The sequence below is a fragment of the Mesocricetus auratus genome, unplaced genomic scaffold (assembly GCF_017639785.1).
Source record: "Mesocricetus auratus isolate SY011 unplaced genomic scaffold, BCM_Maur_2.0 Super-Scaffold_100037, whole genome shotgun sequence".
Taxonomy (NCBI): domain Eukaryota; kingdom Metazoa; phylum Chordata; class Mammalia; order Rodentia; family Cricetidae; genus Mesocricetus; species Mesocricetus auratus.
In genome coordinates, this window is record NW_024429215.1 from 948,135 (window position 1) to 972,228 (window position 24,094).

The 24,094-nt window shown below is 43.2% G+C and overlaps 1 protein-coding gene across 2 annotated transcripts; it reads left to right on the forward strand.

Annotated features, from left to right (window-relative positions):
• The first annotated feature begins 376 nt into the window (after positions 1–376).
• On the forward strand, positions 377–20,995 carry LOC101827380 (zinc finger protein 345). 2 transcript variants are annotated; one of them, XM_040733903.1, is made up of 5 exons: positions 377–635; positions 1,396–1,522; positions 12,042–12,129; positions 16,186–16,312; positions 17,218–20,995. In XM_040733903.1, the coding sequence occupies exons 3-5, from the start codon at positions 12,091–12,093 to the stop codon at positions 19,083–19,085; spliced, it is 2,034 nt and encodes a 677-aa protein (XP_040589837.1). In that variant the 5' UTR covers positions 377–635; positions 1,396–1,522; positions 12,042–12,090; the 3' UTR covers positions 19,086–20,995. The 2 variants fall into 2 exon arrangements, with proteins under 2 accessions (XP_040589837.1, XP_012981103.1); XM_013125649.3 differs by lacking the exon at positions 1,396–1,522.
• The last annotated feature ends 3,099 nt before the right edge of the window (positions 20,996–24,094 follow it).

Sequence of the window (24,094 nt, forward strand, 5' to 3'; positions counted from 1 at the left end):
GTGCAGCGTCCTCCCGGATGCAGCTCTGGTCTAGGCTGCAGCAAGCGTGCGTGGAGTCTTTGCAGAGCGGGTCCAGGGCAGCCTGACAGCTGCAGCTGCGGTGTGCATGGCAGCCAGAGAATGAAGGGGGGAGGGGCGGTCCGGTGGGGGAGGGTCACTGGCTTAGATCACAGGAGCCATGGATGATGGAGAGAAAAGAATGCAGGCTGCTGCGAAAGCCTGGAAAACTCAACGGGTGGACCAGGCCGGAGGGTTTACGTAACCGGAACCTGGCTATGATGGGCGGGTGCGGAGGCGGCTCCATGAGCCACAGGCGGGAGGGGCCGGAAAGCCCTCCATGCTCTCGGAGAGGTTTCGGGAAAAGCGTTGTGTGCAGCCAGTGGTGACGGACAGCGGCCGGAGTCTCGCGGGGACCTGGAGACTCCGGAGCCGCAGTGTCCGCGCGGGGCGGCCTGGGAAAGTCAGCGTCAGCAGCAGCGCAGTGGCGGGAACCACAGCCCGGCGGCCCTGGAACCTCCCAGGTCAGAGGAGCCGCGGGGAAGAACTGGACCTGTGGGGTGGCGATCAGCCTTTCTGCTGCTCATAACGGTACCGCTCGCGCTCTCACTTCTGATGCAGGGCTAGCACCCTTGACGGTGAGTTCGAGATCGTATAGAAACCGGGCAGGTGCTGATTTTTAATCGTTGATCTGCGGTTTCCAGGATACTCTCAAAAAGAGCCTGTCGCATAGAATAATTGAATTTGTGCGTTAATGTTTGCAAACGTTTTTTTTTTTTTGCTGTTGTGCAAACACACCAAAACTGTTCACTTTTGAATTCACTTACTAACTCCCCTGACCTACCTCTTCCTTTTTTTTTTTTTTAATGACTTGGAGACCTGATGGTCCCAGAGAGCTTGTTAAATAAATATCAGCCCCATAAGGAATAACCGCAGATTTTTTATTTAGTTCCAGATTATATATATCTCAAGCTACACAGTTATGATTGCAAACCTTCGCATTTACTAACTAAACATTTTGCTTACCATTAATGTTCTGTTTGAAATGCATACGCGCTGATGTAAATATAACAAGTGCATGTTGTTTTTTCTTTTTCTTTCTTTCTTTTTTTTTTTTTTTTTTTTTTTTTGAGACAGGGTTTCTCTGTATTGCTTTGGAGCCTGGCCTGGAACGCGCTCTGTAGACCAAGTGCGTGTTCCTATGCTGAGGTTTTTAAGGCACACCTCAGAGCCCAGAAATGTACGGTATGCATGCTGAGTGTGAGGATATCAGGTCACGCTGTTTTCACAGTTAGAAAACAGAATGTATATCAGGCCAAATTTAGAAAGCGTCTTTTCTGGTGTAAGAAAAGCGCCCCGAGCATGGACAAATGGCCAAACTGTTGCCTTTTATTTCAGGGTTGTTTACGCTCAGTGGAGAGACTGTGGACTTCTCTCAGGAAGAAAGGAAACTGTCTGGACCCTGCACATAGGGTTTTGTGCTGATACTGATTATTACAGAATTGCAGCAGTCTGCTGTCTGTGGGTGAGATTATCTTGCTTGCACTCTCCCTTGATCCTCCTCCGGGTTCCTAGGAAAATCGCTCTACGTGTGTGTGTGTGTGTGTGTGTGTGTGTGTGTGTGTGTGTGTGTGTGTGTGTGTGTGCTGTGTATGTTTGGGCTTGGTTCCTAGGAAAATCGCTCTACGTGTGTGTGTGTGTGTGTGTGTGTGTGTGCTGTGTCGCTCTACGTGTGTGTGTGTGTGTGTGTGTGTGTGTGTGTGTGTGTGTGTGTGTGTGTGTGCTGTGTATGTTTGGGCTTGGTTCCTAGGAAAATCGCTCTACGTGTGTGTGTGTGTGTGTGTGTGTGTGTGTGTGTGTGTGTGTGTGTGTGTGCTGTGTCGCTCTACGTGTGTGTGTGTGTGTGTGTGTGTGTGTGTGTGTGTGTGTGTGTGTGTGTGTGTGCTGTGTATGTTTGGGCTTGAACCACACAGAGTGAAGTGAAATCCTCCGAGGAAGAGACAAGAGTTTCATGAAATTTCATCTGTTCTTCATGGTTGTCCCTTTGAGGGGTGTAAGGTTTCTTCCATGCTTGTTCCGTGATTAAAATCAGACCAGTGATACAGCTGCATTTTCGACTTTGAGTCCTGATTGAGCTAGGATCAGAAGCAGGATTCAAGTTATGGAAACTCAAAATGTTCCCTAAATATTTTAAGTGTGTTGACGATGTATGACAGCTGGGGGAATCATTTGTAGAAGCATGTGTTTCATTTTCTCTGTTTCTACTGAGCACAGGACTGTGTAAGAAATCCTGGTACTTACTGAAGAATCTCATTCTCATGTGCAGGGCTCATACTGCTCAGCCAGACCTGCTCACCTGTGGGGGAGAACAAAGAAAGAGCCCTGGGGGGGGGGAGATGGGAGGGAGGGAAGGGAGAGAAGGAGGGAAGAGAGAGAGGGAGGGAGGGAGGGAGAGAGAGAGAGGGGGAGGGAGGAAGGGAGAGAGAGGGGGAGGGAGGGAAGAGAGAGGGAGGGAGGGAGAGAGAGAGAGAGAGGGAGGGAGGGAGGAAGGGAGAGACAGAGGGGGAGGGAGGGAAGAGAGAGAGAGGGAGGGAGGGAGGAAGGGGGAGGGAGGGGAGAGAGGGAGGGAAGAGAGAGAGAGAGAGAGAGGGAGGGAGGGAGGAAGGGAGAGACAGAGGGGGAGGGAGGGAAGAGAGAGAGAGGGAGGGAGGGAGGAAGGGGGAGGGAGGGGAGAGAGGGAGGGAAGAGAGAGAGAGAGAGAGAGGGAGGGAGGGAGGAAGGGAGAGAGAGAGGGGGAGGGAGGGAAGAGAGAGAGGGAGGGAGGGAGGAAGGGAGAGACAGAGGGGGAGGGAGGGAAGAGAGAGAGAGGGAGGGAGGGAGGAAGGGGGAGGGAGGGAGAGAGGGAGGGAGAGAGAGAGAGAGAGAGAGAGAGAGAGAGAGAGAGAGAGAGAGAGAGAGAGAGAGAGAGAGGGAAACAGAACAATAGCAAAGGATCCAGGTATGGTGGAGGGATTGGCCAGGGGTTCGAGTAACACATGATCAATTTTGCCACATTCTGTTTCACTAGAAATGATTCTGTATGCTTCCACTGAGAAAGATCTTGGAATATTCCTATCAGGGGTTCTGGAAGATTCTCCATGTAAGAATTAGTACTAGTAATAATTATAATAATTTTATTTGACTTTGCATGTGAGCGATGCTGTCCCTCTTTCGTTCACATGGCTGATTGTGTCCTCATGTGAATATTAAATGGTTTTTATTTCTATGATTTTGATATGCTGCTTAATCAGGACACTCGATGCCTCTAGGTTTTTCCTCCAAAGTTTTGGAGCTTTTTTTTTGCCTTGTCTTTCAGTTCTGTATCTTTTAGAGTTAATTATTCCCTTTCTAATATAATGCCAGCAGGAATTTGACAACAAATTGCTTATTATCTCTCCAGAGTATTAAACTCCCATCTATTGCTTTCCCATTGCTACTTACTCCCTGCTGTCCGTCTTCATGACGGCACGCTACAGTTTGCAGCAATATCATTTTTTTAAATATTTTATTTATTTATTGTGTATACAGCCTTCTGCCTGCATGCCAGCAGAGGGCACCAGATCTCATTCAAGGTGGTTGTGAGCCACCATGTGGTTGCTGGGAATTGAACTCAGGACCTCTGGAAGAACAGTCAGTGCTCTTAACTGCTGAGCCATCTCTCCAGCCCCCGCGATATCATTTTTTAAATGCATTTTAAAGTCACCTCTAGGCTTGATCCTTCTCTCATATTTTTTGAAGTATGTGATTTCTTACAAGTTTGTGCATTTTGGGATCATTTTCTCTGTTTCTATTAAAAAAAACTGTAAGATTTGGGTACTAATTGCTTAGAATCTTTATAGTACACAGACCTCCTCTGCATTGTCTTCCCATGTGTGAATGAGGGCATGCTAGCAATGAGTAGTGACTCATTGTCTTTTAATGTATTTTGTTTTCTACCTGCAGTTGGTGTTTGTGCCCCAGATTCTTAGAGATGTTTTTTAAAAAACATTGATATTTACTAATTTTTAAATTTTGGTATTTTTAGGACACTGGACAGATTTTCTTCTGTTTTTTTGGTTTGTTTTGTTTTGTCTTTTGAGATGGGGTTTCCCTGTAGCTTTAGAGCCTGTCCTGGAACTCGTTCTGTCGACCAGGCAAGGCTCCAACTCACAGAGATCCATCTGCCTCTCCCTCCCAAATGCTGGCATTAAAGATGTGCGCCACCATTGCCTGGCTTTGGAGGGTGTTTCCTGCGGTTAGAGAACTCAGCCTGAAAATCTCCTAGTGTTGTGTGGATTATTCTCTGGAAACGCGCTTGGCATTAGTGGTTTACTCTCTGATTTCCTTAGGCATCACTGGATAGTGGATGTCAAGCCTCCCTGCATGGCTGCCTGTTGCCTCCCTACAGTTCGCATTGGTTGCTTCCTGTATTTGGAAACTGAAATGTGTCCATATTGCATACAGTCCTGTTTGTCAGTTTGTGCTTTTCGTGTCTCAGTGATGTGCTATTCAGTTCAGGGACAAGTCCCCTGCATCCACATACGGACGTGTTTCTACTTATTTTCCTGTGTGGATAGATACTTTTCCCAACACCATTGGTGGGCGAGGTTGCCCGTTGTGCAACAAGTGTGTGGTATCTTGGTGGCATTGGCGTGGTCTCATTGCTGTTGGTCTAGTTCTCCCGACTGCTGCTGTATTGCTTTGAGTTCTGTGTGTCTGTTGTTCTGTCAACTCCCACGGTGCTGTTGGTCGCATGGCTGCCGTGTCATCTAGAATCAAAGCCGGGACAACAAAAGCTCAGCCCCGTGGGCTGCTCTGTACTGCCAAGGTCTCAGTTCTTCCATGGACATTTGTAGGATTCTCTGTGCTGTACCTGTGAGGTATGTCATGGGGAGTCCCATTGTCGTGGGCTTGAGTTAATCTTACCAGTCTCTTTAATCATCGCAGTGCCGTGTCCCATTCTGTGTGCATGGGAATCCTTTCTGTCTTCCAGCGTTTCATTCGGCTCCTTCTACAGATTAAAGAGTTCACTTTAGAGGTCTTCCTTTTCCTTTTTTAGGTTTTTTGTTTCTCCCACCCCCATTAAAAATTTTTTTTGAAGCCGGGCGATGGTGGCGCACGCCTTTAGTCCCAGCACTGGGGAGGCAGAGGCAGGCGGATCTCTGTGAGTTCGAGGCCAGCCTGGTCTACAGAGTGAGTTCCAGGACAGCCTCCAAAACAATACAGAGAAACCCTGTCTCGGAAAAAAAAAAAACCAAAAAAAATTTTTTGAGCCAAGTGTGGTGGCACACGTCCTTGATCCCAGCACTCAAGAAGCAGAAGCAGGTGGATTTCTGTGAGCTTGAGGCCAGCATGGTCTACAAAGAGGGTTCTAGGATAGCCAGGATTGTGTAAACAGAGAAATCATGTCTCAAAAGAAAAAAATGTTAGTTTTTAAAAATTTCCAGTTTTGGTTCTGTAAATAGCGGTAATAATAGTACAAAGCTTTTCTTTTTTTATTAATTAATTTCTTTCCCATTCCAGTCACCGTTTCCCCTCTTTATATCCTTTCCTCCCAGTCCTTCCCCCCAACTCTCCCTTTTCCCCCTTTCCCCCAACTTTCCCACTCCTCTTCCTTCCTCTTCAAAACAGGGCAGGCCTCCTATATATATCAACCAGCCTTGCATATCAAGTTGCAGTGAGACTAGGCACTTCTCTTCTGTTAAGGCTGGATGAGGCAACCTGATAGGAGGAATGGGTCCCCAAAGCAGTTAACGGAGTCAAAGATAGCATCTGCACTCACTGTTACCAGTCCTACAAGAAGACAAAGCTACACAGCCGTAACGTGTGCACAGAGGACATAAGTCAGCTCATGCGACTCTTTGGTTGGTGCTTCAGTCTCTGTGATCCGCACAAGCTTCTCTTATTGGACTGTATTTCCTATTTACATTTTTACAGAGTTTTGTGATGGTTAATTTTGATCTTTAATCATTGCCTGCATGTATGTCTGTGTGAGGGTGTCAGATTCCCTGGAACCGGAGCCATAGACAGTTATGAGCTGCCATAACTCTCTCTCTATATATATAGAAGAGAGAGAGAGAGATAGGAAGGGATTTTATTACAGGCTGCTGTCCATCTTACCCAACCAATGGAAAGTCTAAGAACCCAGCAGCTGCTCAGTTCATAAGGCTGGGTGTATCAGCCGGTCTTCAGTATACACCGGAATCCTTGAGTAGGCTCTAAGCCAGGGAAGGAATGGACTTGCCAGTGAGAACGAGGACAAGAAAGCAAAGAGATAAAGCTTCTCTTTCCATGTCCTTACACAGGCTGCCAGTGTAAAAGACAGTTTTCCCACCCCCAAAAAACTCGCATTGAAAGGAGACTGCCACTTCAAATGATTTAAGCGAGGAAAAAAAAGTCCCTCCCAAATGTGCCTAGCCACTTGGGTTTTAGTTAATGCCTGATGTAGTTTGGTTGGCAACCAAGAGTAGCCATCAGATCCAAATTCTATTCCTGCGCATCAGATTCTTCCCCTCTTGTCAGTTTAAAACCAACGAATTCCTCAGTTGTGTCTCCTCCAGTTATTGCTAGGAAGGATAGGATCAATGGAGGTCTTGAATTATGTCTGTTTTCTTTTCCGGATTTGAGAATTTCTGTCCTATTACCCTGTATTGTAGCTGTAAGAGCTACAATCTGACTTTGTTGTTGACAGTATTAATTTCCTAACTGTATAGAGTTCTCATCCTTCTGACTAAGCTCATTGAATATCCTTTGAGTTCTTCAAGTAACTCGTGCATATCCATGGTTGATTCCCAGAGCCCTATTTTACTTTGAACACTTTCTAGACTCTTTTTTTATACAATGTATTTAACTTTTATTTTACATGCATTGGTGTGAGGATGTCAGATTTCCCTGGTACTGGAGTCACAGACAGTTATGAGCTGCCGTGTGGCTGCAGGGAATTGAACCCAGGTCCTCTGCGAGTGCAGCTAATGCTGTTGCCCACTGAGCCATCTCTCCAGCCCCCAATTTCTATACTCTTATTAAGAACTTTGTGCGTGTCTGTTATTTCAAGATTAAGGACCATAGGCGAACATATTCCTCCAAATCACAGGGAATAAATATAGAATACCTTTGTTCCTTATTGCCTCAGAGAGGCTGTCATTCCAGGGCCATTCCTTAGAAGGAGACATCTTATCCTCGCATCTTCATTCTCATTTCCCTGACAGCCCTCAGGTGGGTTCTGCCTGTCCCCTACTTCAGTGAGTCTGCCTTGACGTTACCAAAAGCAATTTAGCACAGAGACGTTTCACTTAAGCCACATATTGCCCTTTTACATAGTTTCAGAAGGTTTGCAGGTGACAGATAGTCTCACACACAAGGTGTAAATACAAGTAATGCAGAAAACGAGTCCATCTCTAGAGGAAGAGTAAGTTAGAGAGGTACACTTCGCCTCTGTAAACAGTGTACAGTGTGCTTGGATGGTGGCGGGGTTGGCTGTAAGAAGTTCCGATGACAGGTATGCCATGTCGAGAAGAAACATGCTGTTTTCCAGATGGACTGAGTGATGGCATGATGTGTCTGTTCTCCAGGATAGCTCGGCACAGGAGAAAATGCTGTTTTCCAGATGGACTGAGTGATTGCATGATGTGTCTGTTCTCCAAGATAGCTCGGCACACACAGCGGATGATGTGATCCAAAAATCAGATATTGTGTCCTAGGTCGTTTTCTACCGTCTAGGAGAGCTGACAGCAGTGTGCATGATGGAAAACTGTAGAGCCCCCTAAGCCTTTTCTCAGGAAGTGACTGATCTGGAATTGTGACTGTTCACGCTGGAGGGGATTTCTGTATTTAGCCTGAGAACACACAGTGTTCTGCTGCCCTCTGTCAATAATGAAAGCAGTCTTCCTTCTGAGTTGTAATCTCGATGCTGTCACTACCAACTGCTCCTTTGCCTTAGACAGGCCGTATGAAGAACACAGTGCTGAGTTCTTTGGTGATACTCTCCTGCCTCAGGGCCACATCATGCTTTCTAGGCCCATCCTCCTATAAACCTCACTTCTGAAAGGTAGCTATTTTGGCTTCCTTTCTTAACCTAACTACTGACACTCCATTAGCAATTTTGTCTTTGTTCCCCATATCCACTGAGAGCTCTTACTCCACCCTCATGATGCTCTGTCTAGAGCAGTGGTTCCCAGCCTCCCCAGTGCTGCAACTCTTTAATACAGTTTCTCATGTTGCAGGGACCCCACAGCCGCAACATTATTTTATTGCTGCTTCATAAGAGTAATGTTTGCTACTGTAAGAATCGAAATGTAAATATCCGATATGTGACCACCTCCCAACGGGCTTGCAACCCACAGGTTGAGAATGGCGGCTGGTCTAGAGTTTCACATGGGTGAAAACCTGCAGGCTTTTTCTTTCCTTCTAGGGACCTACTTCAATTCATATAATTTACCCTTTTGGTTTTAATTACAAAGATCTTGTAATTGTTTTTCAGCAAAATAAAATTCCACCATGTAACTTTATTCCATTTTCTTTTCTGATGCCGGGCATCTAGGCTGGGTTCATTTCTTATCCCCTTTGAATAGTGTAGCAATAAACCTGTACGTCTCTCCTTGGTAGGAATTGAGAGCTGTGTCTACTGCTCACTCTTGGTGTGGTGGTTCCGATTTGGGGTTTTGAAAACTCCAAAGTGAGTTCAACTGTTTGTACTGGTTCATAGGCTCTTGAGGAGTGAATAAGGATTCCACTTTTCCGTTTCCTTGACTGCTTTTTTTGCCATTGTTTTTCTTTTCCTTTGGTGTTTTTTTGAGACAGTCTCACTGTGTAGTTCTTTCTAGTGGGCCTGGAACTCATTGTGTAGACCAGGCTGGCACTGAGTCACGGAAATCCACCTGCCTTTTGATCTGGAATAAAAGGAGCCAAGGCATCCCCACTGCTCCTTCTCCTCCACCTTAGCCATTCCGAATTAGGGGGCGAAGGAGTATCAGCTGGTTGTGAGTTTGTAATCACATCATGGAGTTTTCTGCATGCCAAGTGGTAGATGGCCAACAGAAAATGAACTCATTGGCTTCTTTGGAGGATCCTCTTTCTCACAAGGTTGTGTCAGGATTGTTGTATTATTTTTTATTTTATTTCTCTCTTTTTACCCTACAGGTCTTTTGTGTATGTATCATGGCTTCCAGTTTAGAGGTTTTATGAGATGGCCGAGTGTGGGAACTAGTGGGTCTCTGAATTTTATTGTTATTTGATGGGGGAAGTCCTGTACATTTGTCAATAAAGTACTGTTGAGCCAATAGGAATCTAGATAGGTAGGACTAGGAGTCCAGGAGGACTCGGGGAAGGAGAAACACAGAGAGTCAACATGTAACGCCATGGGGTAGGAAGCCCGGAACTATTCTCTGGTAAGAGAAATATTTAGATTAACAATTATGGGGTAATTACTTAAGTCAGAGCTAGCCAGTAAGAAACAAGCAAAGGCCAACAGCTTCATAATTAATATAGCCTCCTGTGTGTTTATTTGGGACTGATGCAGCTCTAGAACCAGGACGGCAGGAAGGCTTCTCTCAAGGAAAAAGTTTCTCTTTACAGTTATTCCTTAGAAGCCTGTTTTCTAATGAGAGACAGAAAGGGGATAGATTCAGTGGGGGGAGAAACTGGGAGGAGTAGACGGAGGGCAAACTGAAATCAGGATACATTATGGGAGAAAAAAAATCTGTTTTCTTTTGGTTTGTTTTTTTACTTTTGTTTTCGAGACAGGGTTTCTCTGTAGCTTTGGAGCCTGTCCTGGAACTCAATCTGTAGACCAGGCTGGTCTGGAACTCACAGAGACCCTCCTGCCTCTGCCTCCTGAGTGCTGGGACTAAAGGTGTGAGCCACCACCGTATGTCTAAAAACTCTAAATTCAATAAAAGGAAAAAAACAAAAAGCCCGCTTGTTGCTCTTACAGAGGACCTGGATTTGTTTCCCCAAACCTACAAGGTAGCTCATAACTGTTTCCAGTTCCAGCACATCAAATGCACTCTGATAGCTGGGCAGCGTGGCACCTGTCTTTAATCCCAGCACTTTGGGAGGCAGCGGCAGGCAAATCTCCGTGAGTTCAAGGCCAGCATGGTCTACAGAGCAGTTCCAAGACAGGCTGCAAAGCTACACAGAAAAACCCTGTCTTGAAAAACCAAAAATAAACAAATAAAGTAACAGTCATTAAAAGAAAAAGCACAAAAAGCAAATGTGTATATGTATCCACTTTATTTATTTATTTATTTGTTTGTTTGTTTGTTTATTTTTTAGATTACTCAATAAGATGGACAAATTGTGGCACACACTATTAATCTCAGCCCTCGGGAGGCAGAACTGCCCAGCCTGTTCAATTTTTTACATGTTTGTTTATGTGCACAACCTTTCTGTCTGTATCACTTGGATTGGTTTTATAATTTGAAGTCAGGTCCTGTGATACCCCCAGGATTATTCCAAGGATTAATCTGGATTTTGATATTTTTTACTTTCTTGTTTCCATATAACTTAAAAAGTGTTTTCTACTTTTGTGCAAAATGTCAGTATGCTGCACATGGGGATTGCATAGACTCTGCAGACTACAGTTGTTAGTAATATAGCCATTTACCCTGTGTCATTTTTCACAATGAATGTTCATAAAAGTTCATTTTCTTCTTCACTGCCCTAAATTTTCTTCATATATGTTAATTATGTTTTTATTTGGGTTTACTCCTAGGTCTTGTTTGGTTGGTTAATTGGTTTGGTTTGGGTTTTTTTGAGACAGGGTTTCTTTATGTAGCCCTGGCTGTCCTGGACCTCACCCTGTAGCCCTGGCTGTCCTGGAACTCACAAGAGATTCACCTGCCTGTGCCTCCCGAGTGCTGAGATTAAAGACGTGTGCCAGCACCGACTAGCTATTCCTAAGTCTTCTTAAAGCTACATGAATGCATTACTTTCCTACTTTGTTTCTCAACATCCCATTATCGACACATAGATAAAGGAGCGATGTTTCTATTTTAATTATGTATTTGTCAATATTTCGTGAAACGTTTATCATGTCTAAGAGTTTCCTGTGGTGTCGGTAGGAGGTTTTGTGTGTATGACCAGATCATCCTTTTCTAGCTGTACCATCTTCTGTTTCTTCATTCTTTATTGTTTTTTCAAATTTCTCAGGTTGCTCTTGCAATTCTTTATTATGTAAGAGTGCAGAGCACATACATCTTGTTACCGTTTTTGAAGTAATGCTGTTCAGTTTTGTTTGTTTGCTTTTTTTTTCCTCTGTAATGGTGGCCTAGGATTGACAATGTGCACCTCTCATTGTGTTGAGCTGGGTTCCATTTATTCCTAGTTTTCGTTTGTTTGTTTTGTTTTCCAAATCAGAGCTTCTCTGTGTAGCCATTGTTGTCCTGGAACTCACTCGGTAGAGCAGGGTGGCCTCAGTCTCGTAGAGATCTGCCTGCCTCTACCTCCTGAGTGTTGGAATTAAAGGCGTGTGCCTTTAGTGCCCAGCCCTAGTTCTTCTAGAAGTTTTACCATGAGGTTTTATTGAACGTTGTCCGATGACATTTCCATGTTCTACTGAGAATTTTACCATGTGGTTTTTATTCCTGTAATATTTTTGATGTGGCTAGTTGGATTGTAGGTAGTATTTTTGTTCCTTTCTTGTTAGAATTGGTAGTCATCTATTCCTGACATAAAATGTCTTATTTCTGGTGTTCTCATGCATAATTTTTTTGACAGATCTGTGTATATTTCGCCTCTAATTATCTGCAGTCCTGCTTGAGTGGAATGGCATACATTAACTCATGACTATCTTCAAATGCATTTCTCTGTCAATTTTAAGCGATAATTTTTCTGGCTGCAATAACATGACTGACAATTATTTTCTTTCAGGTATTTAAATGCATTTTTCCATTCTCGCCTTGATTTAGAACCGTTGACGAGACATCTGGTATTATCCTGGTTTTGGGTCTTTTATGTGGTTTGATGTTGTTTCTTAACAGAGTTTAATATTCATTTTTGTCTTGCATTTCTGACACCTGATACTAAAGAGCAAGAAGGGGTTCTGAAGCAGAAAGTCAGAGCAGGACAACAAGAAGAATGACCACTCCTCCAGCAAATACATCAAGTACATCGCAGGTCAGTGTCATGGTCACTTTTTTTTTTTGAGAATTGTTATATATTAAAATCTTGTGTGGTGTTTTGACTAGGAGTGGGTGCTTGACCCATAGGCAGTGTCGCTGTTAGGAGGTGGGTGTGGCATTGTTGGAGTAGGTGTGACCTTGTTGGAGGAACTTGCCACTATGGCTATAGTTGTTGAGTTCTCAGATGCTCAGGCTAAGCCCTAGTGTCATGGCCCTTCCGCTGCCTGTGGATCAAGGTGTAGACTTTTCAGACCGCTCAGCTCCTTCTCCAGCGCCGTGTCTGCCTGCCTGCTGCCGTGTTTCCTGCCACTGCAACAATGGCCTAGACCTCTAACACTGTGCGCCAGCCCCAGTGAAACGTTTTCTTTTATAAGAATTGCCTTGCTCATCGTGTCTCTTGACAGCCGTAGAAACCCCAGCTAAGACACTTTGCAAGCCTTGTGCATTCTCTGCTTCTGATAGTGTCATCTGAAGTGTTTGTTTCCCATGAGTTCATTTTTCTTCCAGCATTCAAGATTTACTCTTTAAATACACGTCTGCAGCCGGGTGGTGGTGGCACACGCCTTTAATCCCAGCACTTGGGAGGCAGAGGCAGGTGGACCTCTGGGAGTTCAAGACCAGCCTGGTCTACAAGAGCTAGTTCCAGGACAGCCCCCAAAGCCACAGAGAAACCCTGTCTGGAAAAACAACAAAAATAAATAAATACATGTCTACTGTGTACCACAGCCTTTTCTCCATTCAGTCATCTCCAGACTCTTTGTGTGAGGGCAAATATTCACAATGAAAATAAGACCTCCATTTCCATTGTGACAGATGTTCAAACAAATGTGGTGTTGTTCAGTTGCTGTAAAGGATGGGTTTGTGTACTTACATGTTAGTTAGTAAGGCCATACAGGTTCCATTTGAGTGATGGATCAGGTTTCTTGAACTAGGCTTATGAAAGTACACATTCAAACACCTTGAGTTCCTTGCTAAAATCTCTGATACTTTTTTTGGAAAAAGAGTTTGAAGACGTGCTATTAGGATCCTGATCATATTGGATCCTGATGCTAAATATTTAAACACTCGGGAGAGTGCTGAAGATGGCAGGCCTTGATCATGTCGTGCAATTGGTATTTCTGTCGGGAGATGCACATTGCTGGCTGTCGTTTCCCTCTTGGCACTTGATATCACAGTGATGGTGTGCCTGTGTTCACAGCTGACATCTGTTTGTCTCGGGGGAGCGAGCTCGTTCCAGCTCACACCATTCTCTCAATTCCAGTGCTCAGGGGAACTTCCCAAACCAGAAAAATGAGTAGTTTCTGTTTGTCCTTTGTTTGCTGAACCATGATGTAGCTCCTCCTGATTGTGAGTCTTTATGTGACATCATGTCGACCATGCCAGTAAGAGTTTTCTTGAGAGTACTGAGTGATGTCCATAAGCCATCACATTTCGTGCAGAAATGAAGGTTCCTCTTAATTACTCTGCTCTGGTCTTTTCCTTTGGAGGAGAAAGACTCCCCCACCACTTCCTTTTTCTCTTTTGCTGAAGCTACTGTTTTTAATAGTTGGAGATTATGAGAAAAGGCTGTAATAGACACATTTACTTCCTTTTTGAGGGGAGTGGGGCTTCGGGACAGGTTTTCACTGTGTAGCCCTGGCTGACCTGGAATTCACTTTGTAGACCAGGCTGGCCTCGAACTCATAGAGATCCTCCTGCCTCTGCATCCCAAGTGCTAGATTAAAGACTTGTGCCACCCCCACCTGGCTAAATATCTAAGTTTTAATGTTTTCATTTACTTATTTTATTTTGTGCACATGAGTGTTTGCCTGCATGTGTGTGTGTTTGGTGCCCAGAAGGGGGCTCCAGATGGCTTGAAACAAGAGTCAGGTTGCAGTGGGCAGCCATGTGTGTGCTGGGAACTGAACCAGCTTCCTCTGCAAGACTAGCAAGTGTTCTGAAGCAATAAGCCATCTCTCTAGCGCCCAGGTTTCAATTTCTCTTGTACATTCATTGCAGAGCCAATATATAACATTGCATCTTGTATTTTCTGAAAGATGAAGGAAGAACATAAGTGGTGCTTGGCTGTATAACACATACAATGCAGCTCCAATACATAACATAAATCAAAACTTTGAAGGTATCAGGTGCAAGTTTTCTTTTGAGTCCCTTTTGTGGGCAATAACATAATTGAAAAGCAGTGAAGAATTAGGTATGTTTTCACTTGATATAATTCATTCCTTCCACTCACAGAAAATCTTTAAACTTCTAGAATTATTACTTGTCTGTGTTGGGTTGTACATTTAGAAAAAAATTAAATGATATCAACTGTAACGAATGCTGATTTTTCTATTTGCTTCATGATTACCAATGTATTCAGCAGAATATATATCCTCATAGACTATATGATTTCATGTGTTAACGTTTAGAATACTGGCAGTATTGACTGCTGTTACTCTTTACTGTGTAAAAAATCAAAACTCAGCCGGGCAGTGATGGCTGGCGCAAGCCTTTAATCCCAGGACTCAGGAGGCAGAGGCATGTGGATCTCTGTGAGTTCCAGGACGAACCTGGTCTATAGAGCCAGTTCCAGGAGATACTCCAAAGCTACATTGAGAAACCCTGTCTCATAAACAAAAAGAAATTTAAAACTCAAAGTTCAAACTCACCGATGATTTCTGCCTTCCCTGTTCTTCCTCTTTATTACACAAAGGAAGCAGGCAGCACTGAACCTGAGCCATAGCGTCTCAACTGAGGGTGTTAGAATCCAGTCAGGTGAGGTCCAGCTGCAGGCAAGACTTAGTGTCCATATTGTAGCAAGGCCAAGAGTTGTAGCATTCAGAGACACAGTTTTGCTCATCACAACCTTTCTGTCTGAGATGTGACACTGTGATCCCATGTGACTTAAACAACTACTTCATAAACAGTAGATTTCTAATTCTAAACCTTAAATTTTATTTATATATTTTATTATTTTTATTATTATTGTTACAGGGTTTCTTTGTGAAACAACCCTAGCTGTCCTGGAACTAGCTCTGTAGACTCCAACTTGAAGAGATCTACCTGCCTCTGCCTCCCGAGTGCTGGGATTAATGTTGTGAATCAACCACAGCCTGGCTAAATTTTTATCTTATATTCCCTAAAAGTGTATCATTTATGAGACTATTATGTCATCCTCTTTCAGTGTTGTGTGACAGACTGGGGAGATACACACACACACACACACACACACACACACACACACACACACACACACACACGTACGTGCACGTGGCTATTCACCAACGTGGTGAGCCAGTGAATTTTATCGGAGTTGTTTGCAGTTTGCAGGAGCAGACATAACTCAGACAGCTGCATCATCAAAGCCCGTCCCCCACCGTGGGTGACGTCTCACAAATCCTGGAGACCCGGAGCACACTGCATTGCTTGCCAGCAGTGCAGCAGGCTGTCGGGTGTCCTTTCCTGGTGACTCATTTGGTCAGAGCCTCTTCTAGGCAGATCAACTAGGGCTGCCAGGCTGGTCTCTGCTTTTTATGTGCGCGTTTGTGTGTGTGTGTGTGTGGGGGGGGGTGCTGTGCCTGTGCTATCTGAGAGTCTTCTTTGCAGCTTGGCTTACAAAGTCAGAGAATGACTTTCATTGGTCTTTGCTGTTCATATACTCTCTGGGAGGGAAGGAGGGATCTAAGGAATTTGGTCAGTTTCAGTGATAGTTGTGAGTTGCTTACTTTCTGTTCTAATGAGATTTTCTGCAGGACAGAATGTGTGAAACTCTCGGGAAACCATTAAATTTTATTTTTATTTTATATGTATGGGTGTTTCAGTGCTCTTCCAGAGGTCCTGAGTTCAATTTCCCATAACCACATTGTGGTTCACAACCATCTGTAATGAGATCTAGTGTCCTCTTCTGGCATGGAGGCAGAACACTGTATATATAATAAATAAATCTTATAAAAATTATTTTCCTGCCTTATCTACATCACCAAAATGTTCCTAGGTCCATATACCTCTTTTTTCTAGGAAAGCATTCTGCCCAGGAACATGTGGTAAATAAACTCTTAAATATCCCTTACAGGGTCTGCTAACATTTGGGGATGTGGCTTTGGACTTCTCCCAGGAGGAGTGGGAATGCCTGGACTCTTCTCAGAGAGCTTTGTACATTGATGTCATGTTGGAGAATTACAGCAACCTGGTCTCTGTGGGTGAGAACATTTTGCTTGCAGAATTCCATCTTTTGTGTTTCCCTAGTTTATAGGTGTATACATTCCCTGAGGCTGTCTAGAAATTACAGGAAATTAGAGAAATTCTGGCAAAACAAAAAAACAAAAACAAAAAACAAAAAAACCCAAGCAAACAAAAAACCCAAAACTTTTTCATGGAATTTCCTTTTCATTTCCCTAAGTGAAATAACAAACGCTCTTAACTGCTGACCGTCTGTCCTGCTCTCTCACCAAGTTTTTAATGAAATATTTAAAGTTAAAATGAAGTTGAATGTGTGGAGCAGAGATATGCAATGCAATACACTTAGTGAGCTGAATTGTTTCATTTTAGTGTTACATTAATCTATGCTTTTGCCAGGAGGTAGTGGCACATGCCTGTAATCCCAGCACTCTGAAAGCGGAAGCAGGTGGATCTCTGTTAGTTTGAGGCCAGCCTAGTCTACAGAGTGAGTTCCAGGATAGCCATGACTGTTTCACAGAGAAACCCTGTCTCAAAACAAAACAAAGTGATGACAACAACAAAATCTATTCTTCCACTATTTCTAGGGTGAAAGGACAGTTTAAAAAGAGAACAGTATTTTAAGTATAATCCTTCAGAGAGCTCTTTTCCCAAAGTCATTTATTTTTACATCATCTATTCATCCCGCCTTCTGCTAGTAATGCAGTTTAGATAAGAATGAGAATTCTGTTGTCAGTCCTGACAGTGGGATGGAGGTCGGAATGGAGGTTTTGAACATTCATACAGTGATAGTGAAAGTATAGAACCCTCCACTAAGGTCCCACTCTAAATAATTTTACTTGTCTTAGGGAACTTAAAGCAACATCAGCTATTAAATCTATTACTCATGAGTCAATCCCCATTATCCCTAATTGTGCTTATTCCCTAGAGAACCATGGCATGCGTGGTAAACCCAAGAAGGTCTTGAATCAAGACTCAAGCCATAATGTCCATCAACATGGGAATACCCAAGAGAATTCTTACAAATCTAATCAGCTTGACAAAACAATTCCTGAACCCTCCCAGAGTACGCCTTGTGATACAAGTGGTACTGCAAAAAGTGACATCAACTGTACACGTGGTAACCACGGGGATGCCTCTACTGAATCGTCAAACCTAAGTGTGCGCACTGGAGAAGACCTTGCTAAACAGAAAGACTGTGACAACTATTTATGTTCCAGTGTGAGTCTAAATCAGAGTATCCACACCATAAACATAGAGCACGGGTATGCGGAAAGTGATCAACTCTTGGATTCTGCACACGGACTTGAGCAGCAAGGAGTTGATAGTGGAGATAAAGCCCAGAATAGTGGGAAGGGCTTCGGGAGCTGCTCAAGCCTAGGTACACAGGAGAGACCTCATACTGGAGAGAAACCATGGAAATGTAAAGAATGTGGGAAGTCCTTTAAGTGGTTATCTCTCCTTAAAACCCATTACAGGATCCATACTGGAGAGAAACCTTACAAATGTGACGAATGTGATAAGGGCTTTACTCGGTTATCTAGACTTAAACACCATTACAGAATCCATACTGGAGATAAACCTTACAAATGTGACGATTGTGATAAGTGCTTTTCTCGAGGCTCTAGACTTAAAAACCATTGCAGAATCCATACTGGAGAGAGACCTTACAAATGTAAGGACTGTGGCAAAACCTTTTCCCACTGCACAGGTCTTAGTACACATCAGAAAATTCATACTGGGGATAAACCCTACAAATGCAAAGACTGTGGTAAAGCCTTTTATCTCTTGTCAACACTTAAGGACCATCACAGAGTCCACACTAGAGAGAAGCCTTACAAGTGCAAAGAATGTGGTAAGTTCTTTCATTGGATGTCGGGCCTTAAAAACCACTACAGAGTCCATACTGGAGAGACACCTTACAAGTGTGGGGATTGTGGCAAATCCTTTTCTCAGATGTCAAGACTTAAAATGCATTATAGAATCCACACTGGAGAGAAACCTTGCAAATGTGTAAAATGCAACAAATGCTTTTCCCGCTGCACAGCTCTTAAAAGGCATCTTAAAATTCATGCTGGTGAAAAACCCTACAAATGTGAAGAGTGCGGCAAAAGTTTTTATGTGTTGTCACACCTTAAAAGCCATCGTAAAACCCATACTGGAGAGAGACCTCACAAATGTGAGGAATGTGGTAAGTGCTTTTCTCAGCTGGCCAAACTTAAAAACCATTCCCGAATCCACACTGGAGAGAAACCTTACAGATGTCAGATATGCGACAAATCTTTTACCCACTGCACAGCTCTTAGTACACATCAGAAAATTCACACTGGGGAGAAACCCTACTCATGCAAAGACTGTGGTAAGTGCTTTTATCTGTTGTCAAGACTTAAAGAACACCACAGAGTCCACACTGGAGAGAAACCGTACAAGTGTAACGAATGTGGTAAGTTCTTTCATTGGTTGTCAAACCTTAAAAGACATTCGAGAATCCACACTGGAGAGAAACCTTACAAGTGTGAAGAATGTGATAAATCCTTTACCCACTGCTCAAGTCTTAAAGCTCATCAGAAAATTCATGCTGGGGTAAAGCCCTACCAATGTGAAAAGTGTGGCAAATCCTTTTATTGGTTGTCAAACCTTAAAACCCATTCAAGAATCCACACTGGAGAGAAACCTTACAAATGTGGCGAATGTGACAAATCCTTTACCCAGCGCTCTCTTCTTACAAAGCACACCAGGATCCATACTGCAGAAAAACATGAACATAAGAAACTTTCGAAAGCTCTTAAAGAATGATTAAATCGTAGAAATACCAAGAATTTATACTGAAGAAAAATTCTTCAGATGTAACAATGTAGAAAAACCATTCATAAAAACATCTTACTTGTTCAACCTCAAAAAAAAAAAAATCATGAGGACAAATTGTAATGAGAAAATTCAGACCAGGAGGAAACTACTTGAATGATCAGTTATGAAATTCTCATGTCTTGTACATTAGGAATTATATGTCTTGTAATTCCATGCTAGAGAGCCCAAGAACTGCATTGAATTTGTCAATGTTTTTACCTAGTGTTAAAATTATAGATACATCTGAAAATTCATCCTGAAGGAAAAACCCAAAAAATCTTGAATAAAGACTCATCTTTTATTCATCTTCGAAATAGTCATTCTGGAGTCAAGCCCTACAAGTAGCAAGAGCATGAGAAACATTAAAGACATAACCTGTGGATGTGACTCACGTACTACATGCACAGCGAGGAAATCCCAAAGAGTGTGCAGGAAAATCAGTTTTCAGTACTCAAGAACTGTGTTCCAACTGAAAAGCACAGTGATTCATAAAGAAACACTAAGACACAATAGACATTAGACAAGTGTGTTACAAAGAAGAAAACCAAATGAGTGAATGTGTCCTATATTTAAGTGGAGAAGGATATTTCTATATGAACAGATGTAGTATTATTCTTACTGACATTTTGCTAATGCTAGTATTTGCTGAAATGTAAACAGAGTGTTTTGTTTTTTTGAAAACTCAGATACATCCATGCTGTCTTTTTTACAGATGAGTTTATGATAATGTCTATCAATGGTTGCTGCATCAGGACTGATGAGCCTGAGACAGGTGTCAGGGAAGTTAGATGGTTAGGGACTGGCCACTAACGATCTGTGAACCCACATCACCTGGACAGACTCCTGAGGGCAAGTTCAGAGAGTCCCTAGGTCAAAGCTCTTCGTGCAGATGCTGCACAGACCAAGGCGCCTATGCGTGAAGACCTTTTGGCAACTACACTTGTTCGTGACAGTGTTTCCAGTGCCAGGGAGAATTCTATCGTCGTGTGCCTATGAAGACTACTCCTTTTTTTTTTTTTTTTTAAGCCCCTGATTGTTTGTTACTCACTATTTAAAACAGCCTTCGCCACCTGAGCAGAATCCTGTCTTGGGATCCCTTTGGTTCCCGGAGTTAATCTTCCCCTTTATTTGTAACACATGGTTGAAGTGCTCCACTTTTGCGGAGTTCAGTTTTCTTTATGTGTGGGCAGGATTCAGAGGTTAGAGCAGGCTACAGATGGCAGCCATTGGCGCTTGCTGTCTGCTGTTCCTAGAAATCTACTGTGTGTTTCTGTTCCATGAAGAGCTAGTAGCCTAAGCAAACTTCATTACTATAACACAAATGAAGATGAGCTGTATTTTGCAGGAAAAAGAGGAATACACTTTCATATGAGGTAAGTATTTTGGGCAATAGGAAGAGAAAGGGGCTAGCCTAGCCTTCAGCAGGCAGTGGACAATAGGAAGAGAAAAGGGCTAGCCTAGCCTTCAGCAGGCAGTGGGTAATAGGAAGAGAAAAGGGCTAGCCTAGCCTTCAGCAGGCAGAGGGAGAGACATCTCAAAAATATCTTACAGATCCCTGAAAAAAATTGGCAAACCTATGGAATTAGTGATTTCTAGCTGGATGTCCTCAATGAAATGTATGTGGAAAAATAGAGATCAGAGGAAAATAAATTTTAATCATAGAGAATATATAGTTGTGTGGAACAGTGTCACACGTTTGCCTACTTTGAAAATAGTGAATAATAACTATAAGTTACCTTAGTAAAGTAACATCCCTCCTAATGTAACCTGCATTTTTTGTAAAACCACGTGTATTTTTGGAATGTTCTACAGCTCTGTGTAAGGTGATATTTTTAAATAAATAAAACGTGTGTGTTTAATGGCTTTACATTGAAATTCAATGAGTAAATGTGATTCAGCCTCCAGCCTGAGTCTCTCACACCTTAATTTAACGAATGAGGAATCCAGAGTTTTTTGCAAGACTGGGGAGGTCCCATTCCAAATCTTCCCATAGCATGTAAGCCTGATATGATTTTGTATAATCTTGTCAAAGTTTATATTTCTGGTTTCAGGCGTATGATGAATTTAACAGAAATTACTTGGCAGTGAAGCTGGAATTCTAATCACAGAAGTTTTTCCTTACAAACCTTCAGGCAATACTTCTCTTTGTACCTAACCCTGGCCAACCCCACCTGAACACCGAGAGTAGGCTTTTCCTTTATATATAAATAGATGCCTACATATTTGAGAGGTGAGCTTATTGTTTAGACTTTCATATATGTGTATCATGCATTTTGATATACTCACCCCTGCAAGCCTTCCCTCCAGTTTCTCCCCAGCTTTCTTCATGTGTCCTCTTTCTTTCCCTCCCTCCTTCCCTCCCTCCCTCCCTCCCTCCCTCCTTCCTTCCTTCTTTCCTTCCTTCCTTCCTTCCTTCTTTCTTTTTCTTTCTTTTTTAAGTGCCTGAATCCAGCTAGTGCCAACTGCATGTACATGGTTGTAAAACCAATCTGCTAGACAATGAACAGCCTTTCAGGGGCCATATTTCTGAAGAAAACTAATTCCTCCTCCACTCAAATTCACTTGCTCATTTGGTTTTCCTCTTTGCAATACACTTGTTTGTCTAATGTCTATTGTGTCTTATTGTTTCTGTGTGAATCACTGTGTTTTCCAGTTGAATGAAACGATTTTCCTGCACTCTCTGGACCTTTCCAGCAGTACACGAGCATATACATGTGTCACATCCACCGGTTATGTCTTTAATGTTTTTCACACTCTGGCTACTTCTAGGGTTTGACTCCAGCTAGTGGTGTGAGGAGCCCCTCTCCCTAGCCATGCTGGGATTTGGGCTGCTTCATGCCGTCACGGGTGCTTTTGATTCAGGGGTGCACTAACAGTACCACGTGGGAGATGAGGAAAACAGACCAGCCATGCCTGTGCTTTATTTTCTTAGAAACAGAGACCCATGGGCTGAACACTTCTGACTTACGTTTTGTGTAGTGTGGCTGGGTCATGGTATAGGAGGCAAGAGTGATCCACGGATGACGGGTCCTCTCTCTTCTGCCCATCCCATTAACTGCTTGGATCTGCGATCCTAGCCCTGTGAGCGGAAATGGCAGAGGTGTAGAACAGGCCAGACAGACGTGTTTCTGAGTCAATATCCGTCACATAATTTTTAGGTGGAAGTCATTGTGTTGAGACTTCGTCAGGGAAACATATGAAAACATGGATCATATAATCACACCCTAGCCTGACCTATTAACATTGGTGATGTCAAATTTGTGATATTATTAATGGGTTTGCCATAATTAAGACTATTCTTAGCCCTTTACAAGAGCCATGTGGCTGTTTGTTGATACTTTTAGTATCATGATTATTTACAGGTTCTGAGATGAGCCAGTAGTCCCATGTTTTTTATGAAAGTCGGTGTAGCTAAGCGGAAGGAATGTGGAGTGTTTGTCCCATCTGCAGTCGAAGCAGGTGCTAAAGAAGTCTGTCTCAGCTGGCAGCTGGGTCACCTGTGTGGGATAACGCAGATTCCCTCCATCATGAGAGTAAGGCTTTCTGAACTGGAGTTGCGGATGGTCGTGGGTGCTGGGAATCAGAGCCCAGTCCTCTGAGTGTGGAGAGAGGGTTCACTGATTAAAAGCACTCCTGTTCTTCCAGAGGATGGGAGTTTGGGTTCCAGCACTCAATTGTAGCTTACAACCTATAACTCCACATTTGAACTTCCCAGGGATCTGACGCCTGACTCCTAGGCCACAGGCAAGAACACTGTGCACATACAATCACGCTGGCAAAACCCTCAGGAATGATGGGAGAAAAGCATTACCAGTCTCAACGGTGTCACCGAGAAGCAGGATAGTTTCTGTAGCTTAGATTCTGGAGGAATAGGGGAATCATTATCCTCACACATGAGTGGAACATGCCGCTGATACCAGGACAGACAGGGAAACCATGGCCCAGAGCCTGATTCCCAATCAAGACATCAGAGACTGATGGCATTACTATATGGTGTGGCACTTTGCTGCTCCACAGAACAGTTTCCCAAATCCATTGACTTTATTATATTATTGTTACTGCCTTTACTTGTTTCATGCCCTGGGATGGTAACATTTATCAGACCATTAAGCACATGGAAGTCAAAGGTGCTAGCTGGTATATTTATTTGGTGGCCATTATACTTACCCCAGAGTCTTAACGATTTCCAAGAAGCAGGTACAGATGAACACACCCCTACACATCCTATTAATGGAGAAATGGAGTTAGCATCATCAATTATTGGAATTTACATTCAGGAGACATGCAGTAAGTATAAATTAAAAATATATATTCCAGGAGTGGTACCAATGACTAAATTATTACTTTTTTTTTTTTTTTTAGCCAGGATCTCGAAGTATAGTACCCTAGAACTTAACTATGTAGACCAGGTTGGCCTCTGCTTTTTTTTTTTTTTTTTTTTGGTTTTACGAGACAGGGTTTCTCTATTGTTTTGGAGGCTTTCTGTCCAGCCCAGCCTCAAACTCACAGCGATCTGCCTGCCTCTGCCTCCCAAGTGTTGGGATTAAAGGTGTGCGCCACCATGCCTGGTTATATTAATTTTTTTGGGGGGAGGATTTCGAGACAGGGCTTCTCTGTGTAGCTTTGGAGGCTATCCTGGCACTCCCTCTGTAGACCAGGCTGGCTTCGAACTCAGAGATGTGCCTGCTAAGTGCTGGGATTAAAGGTGTGCCTAATTTTCGATGAATAAGAAATATGTATTTATAAAGCGCTGTGATATTTTGACCTATATCTACACGTTTAAAAATACATTTTATGAGTATGAATGTCTTGCCTGGAGGTGATGGCTTGAATAGGAATGGCTCCCATAGTATTTGAATGCTTAGTCATCAAGGAGTTGCACTCCTGGAAAAGCATTAGGAGGTGTGGCCTTGTTGGAGGAGGTGTGTCACTGGGGGTGTGCTTTGAGGTTTCAAAAG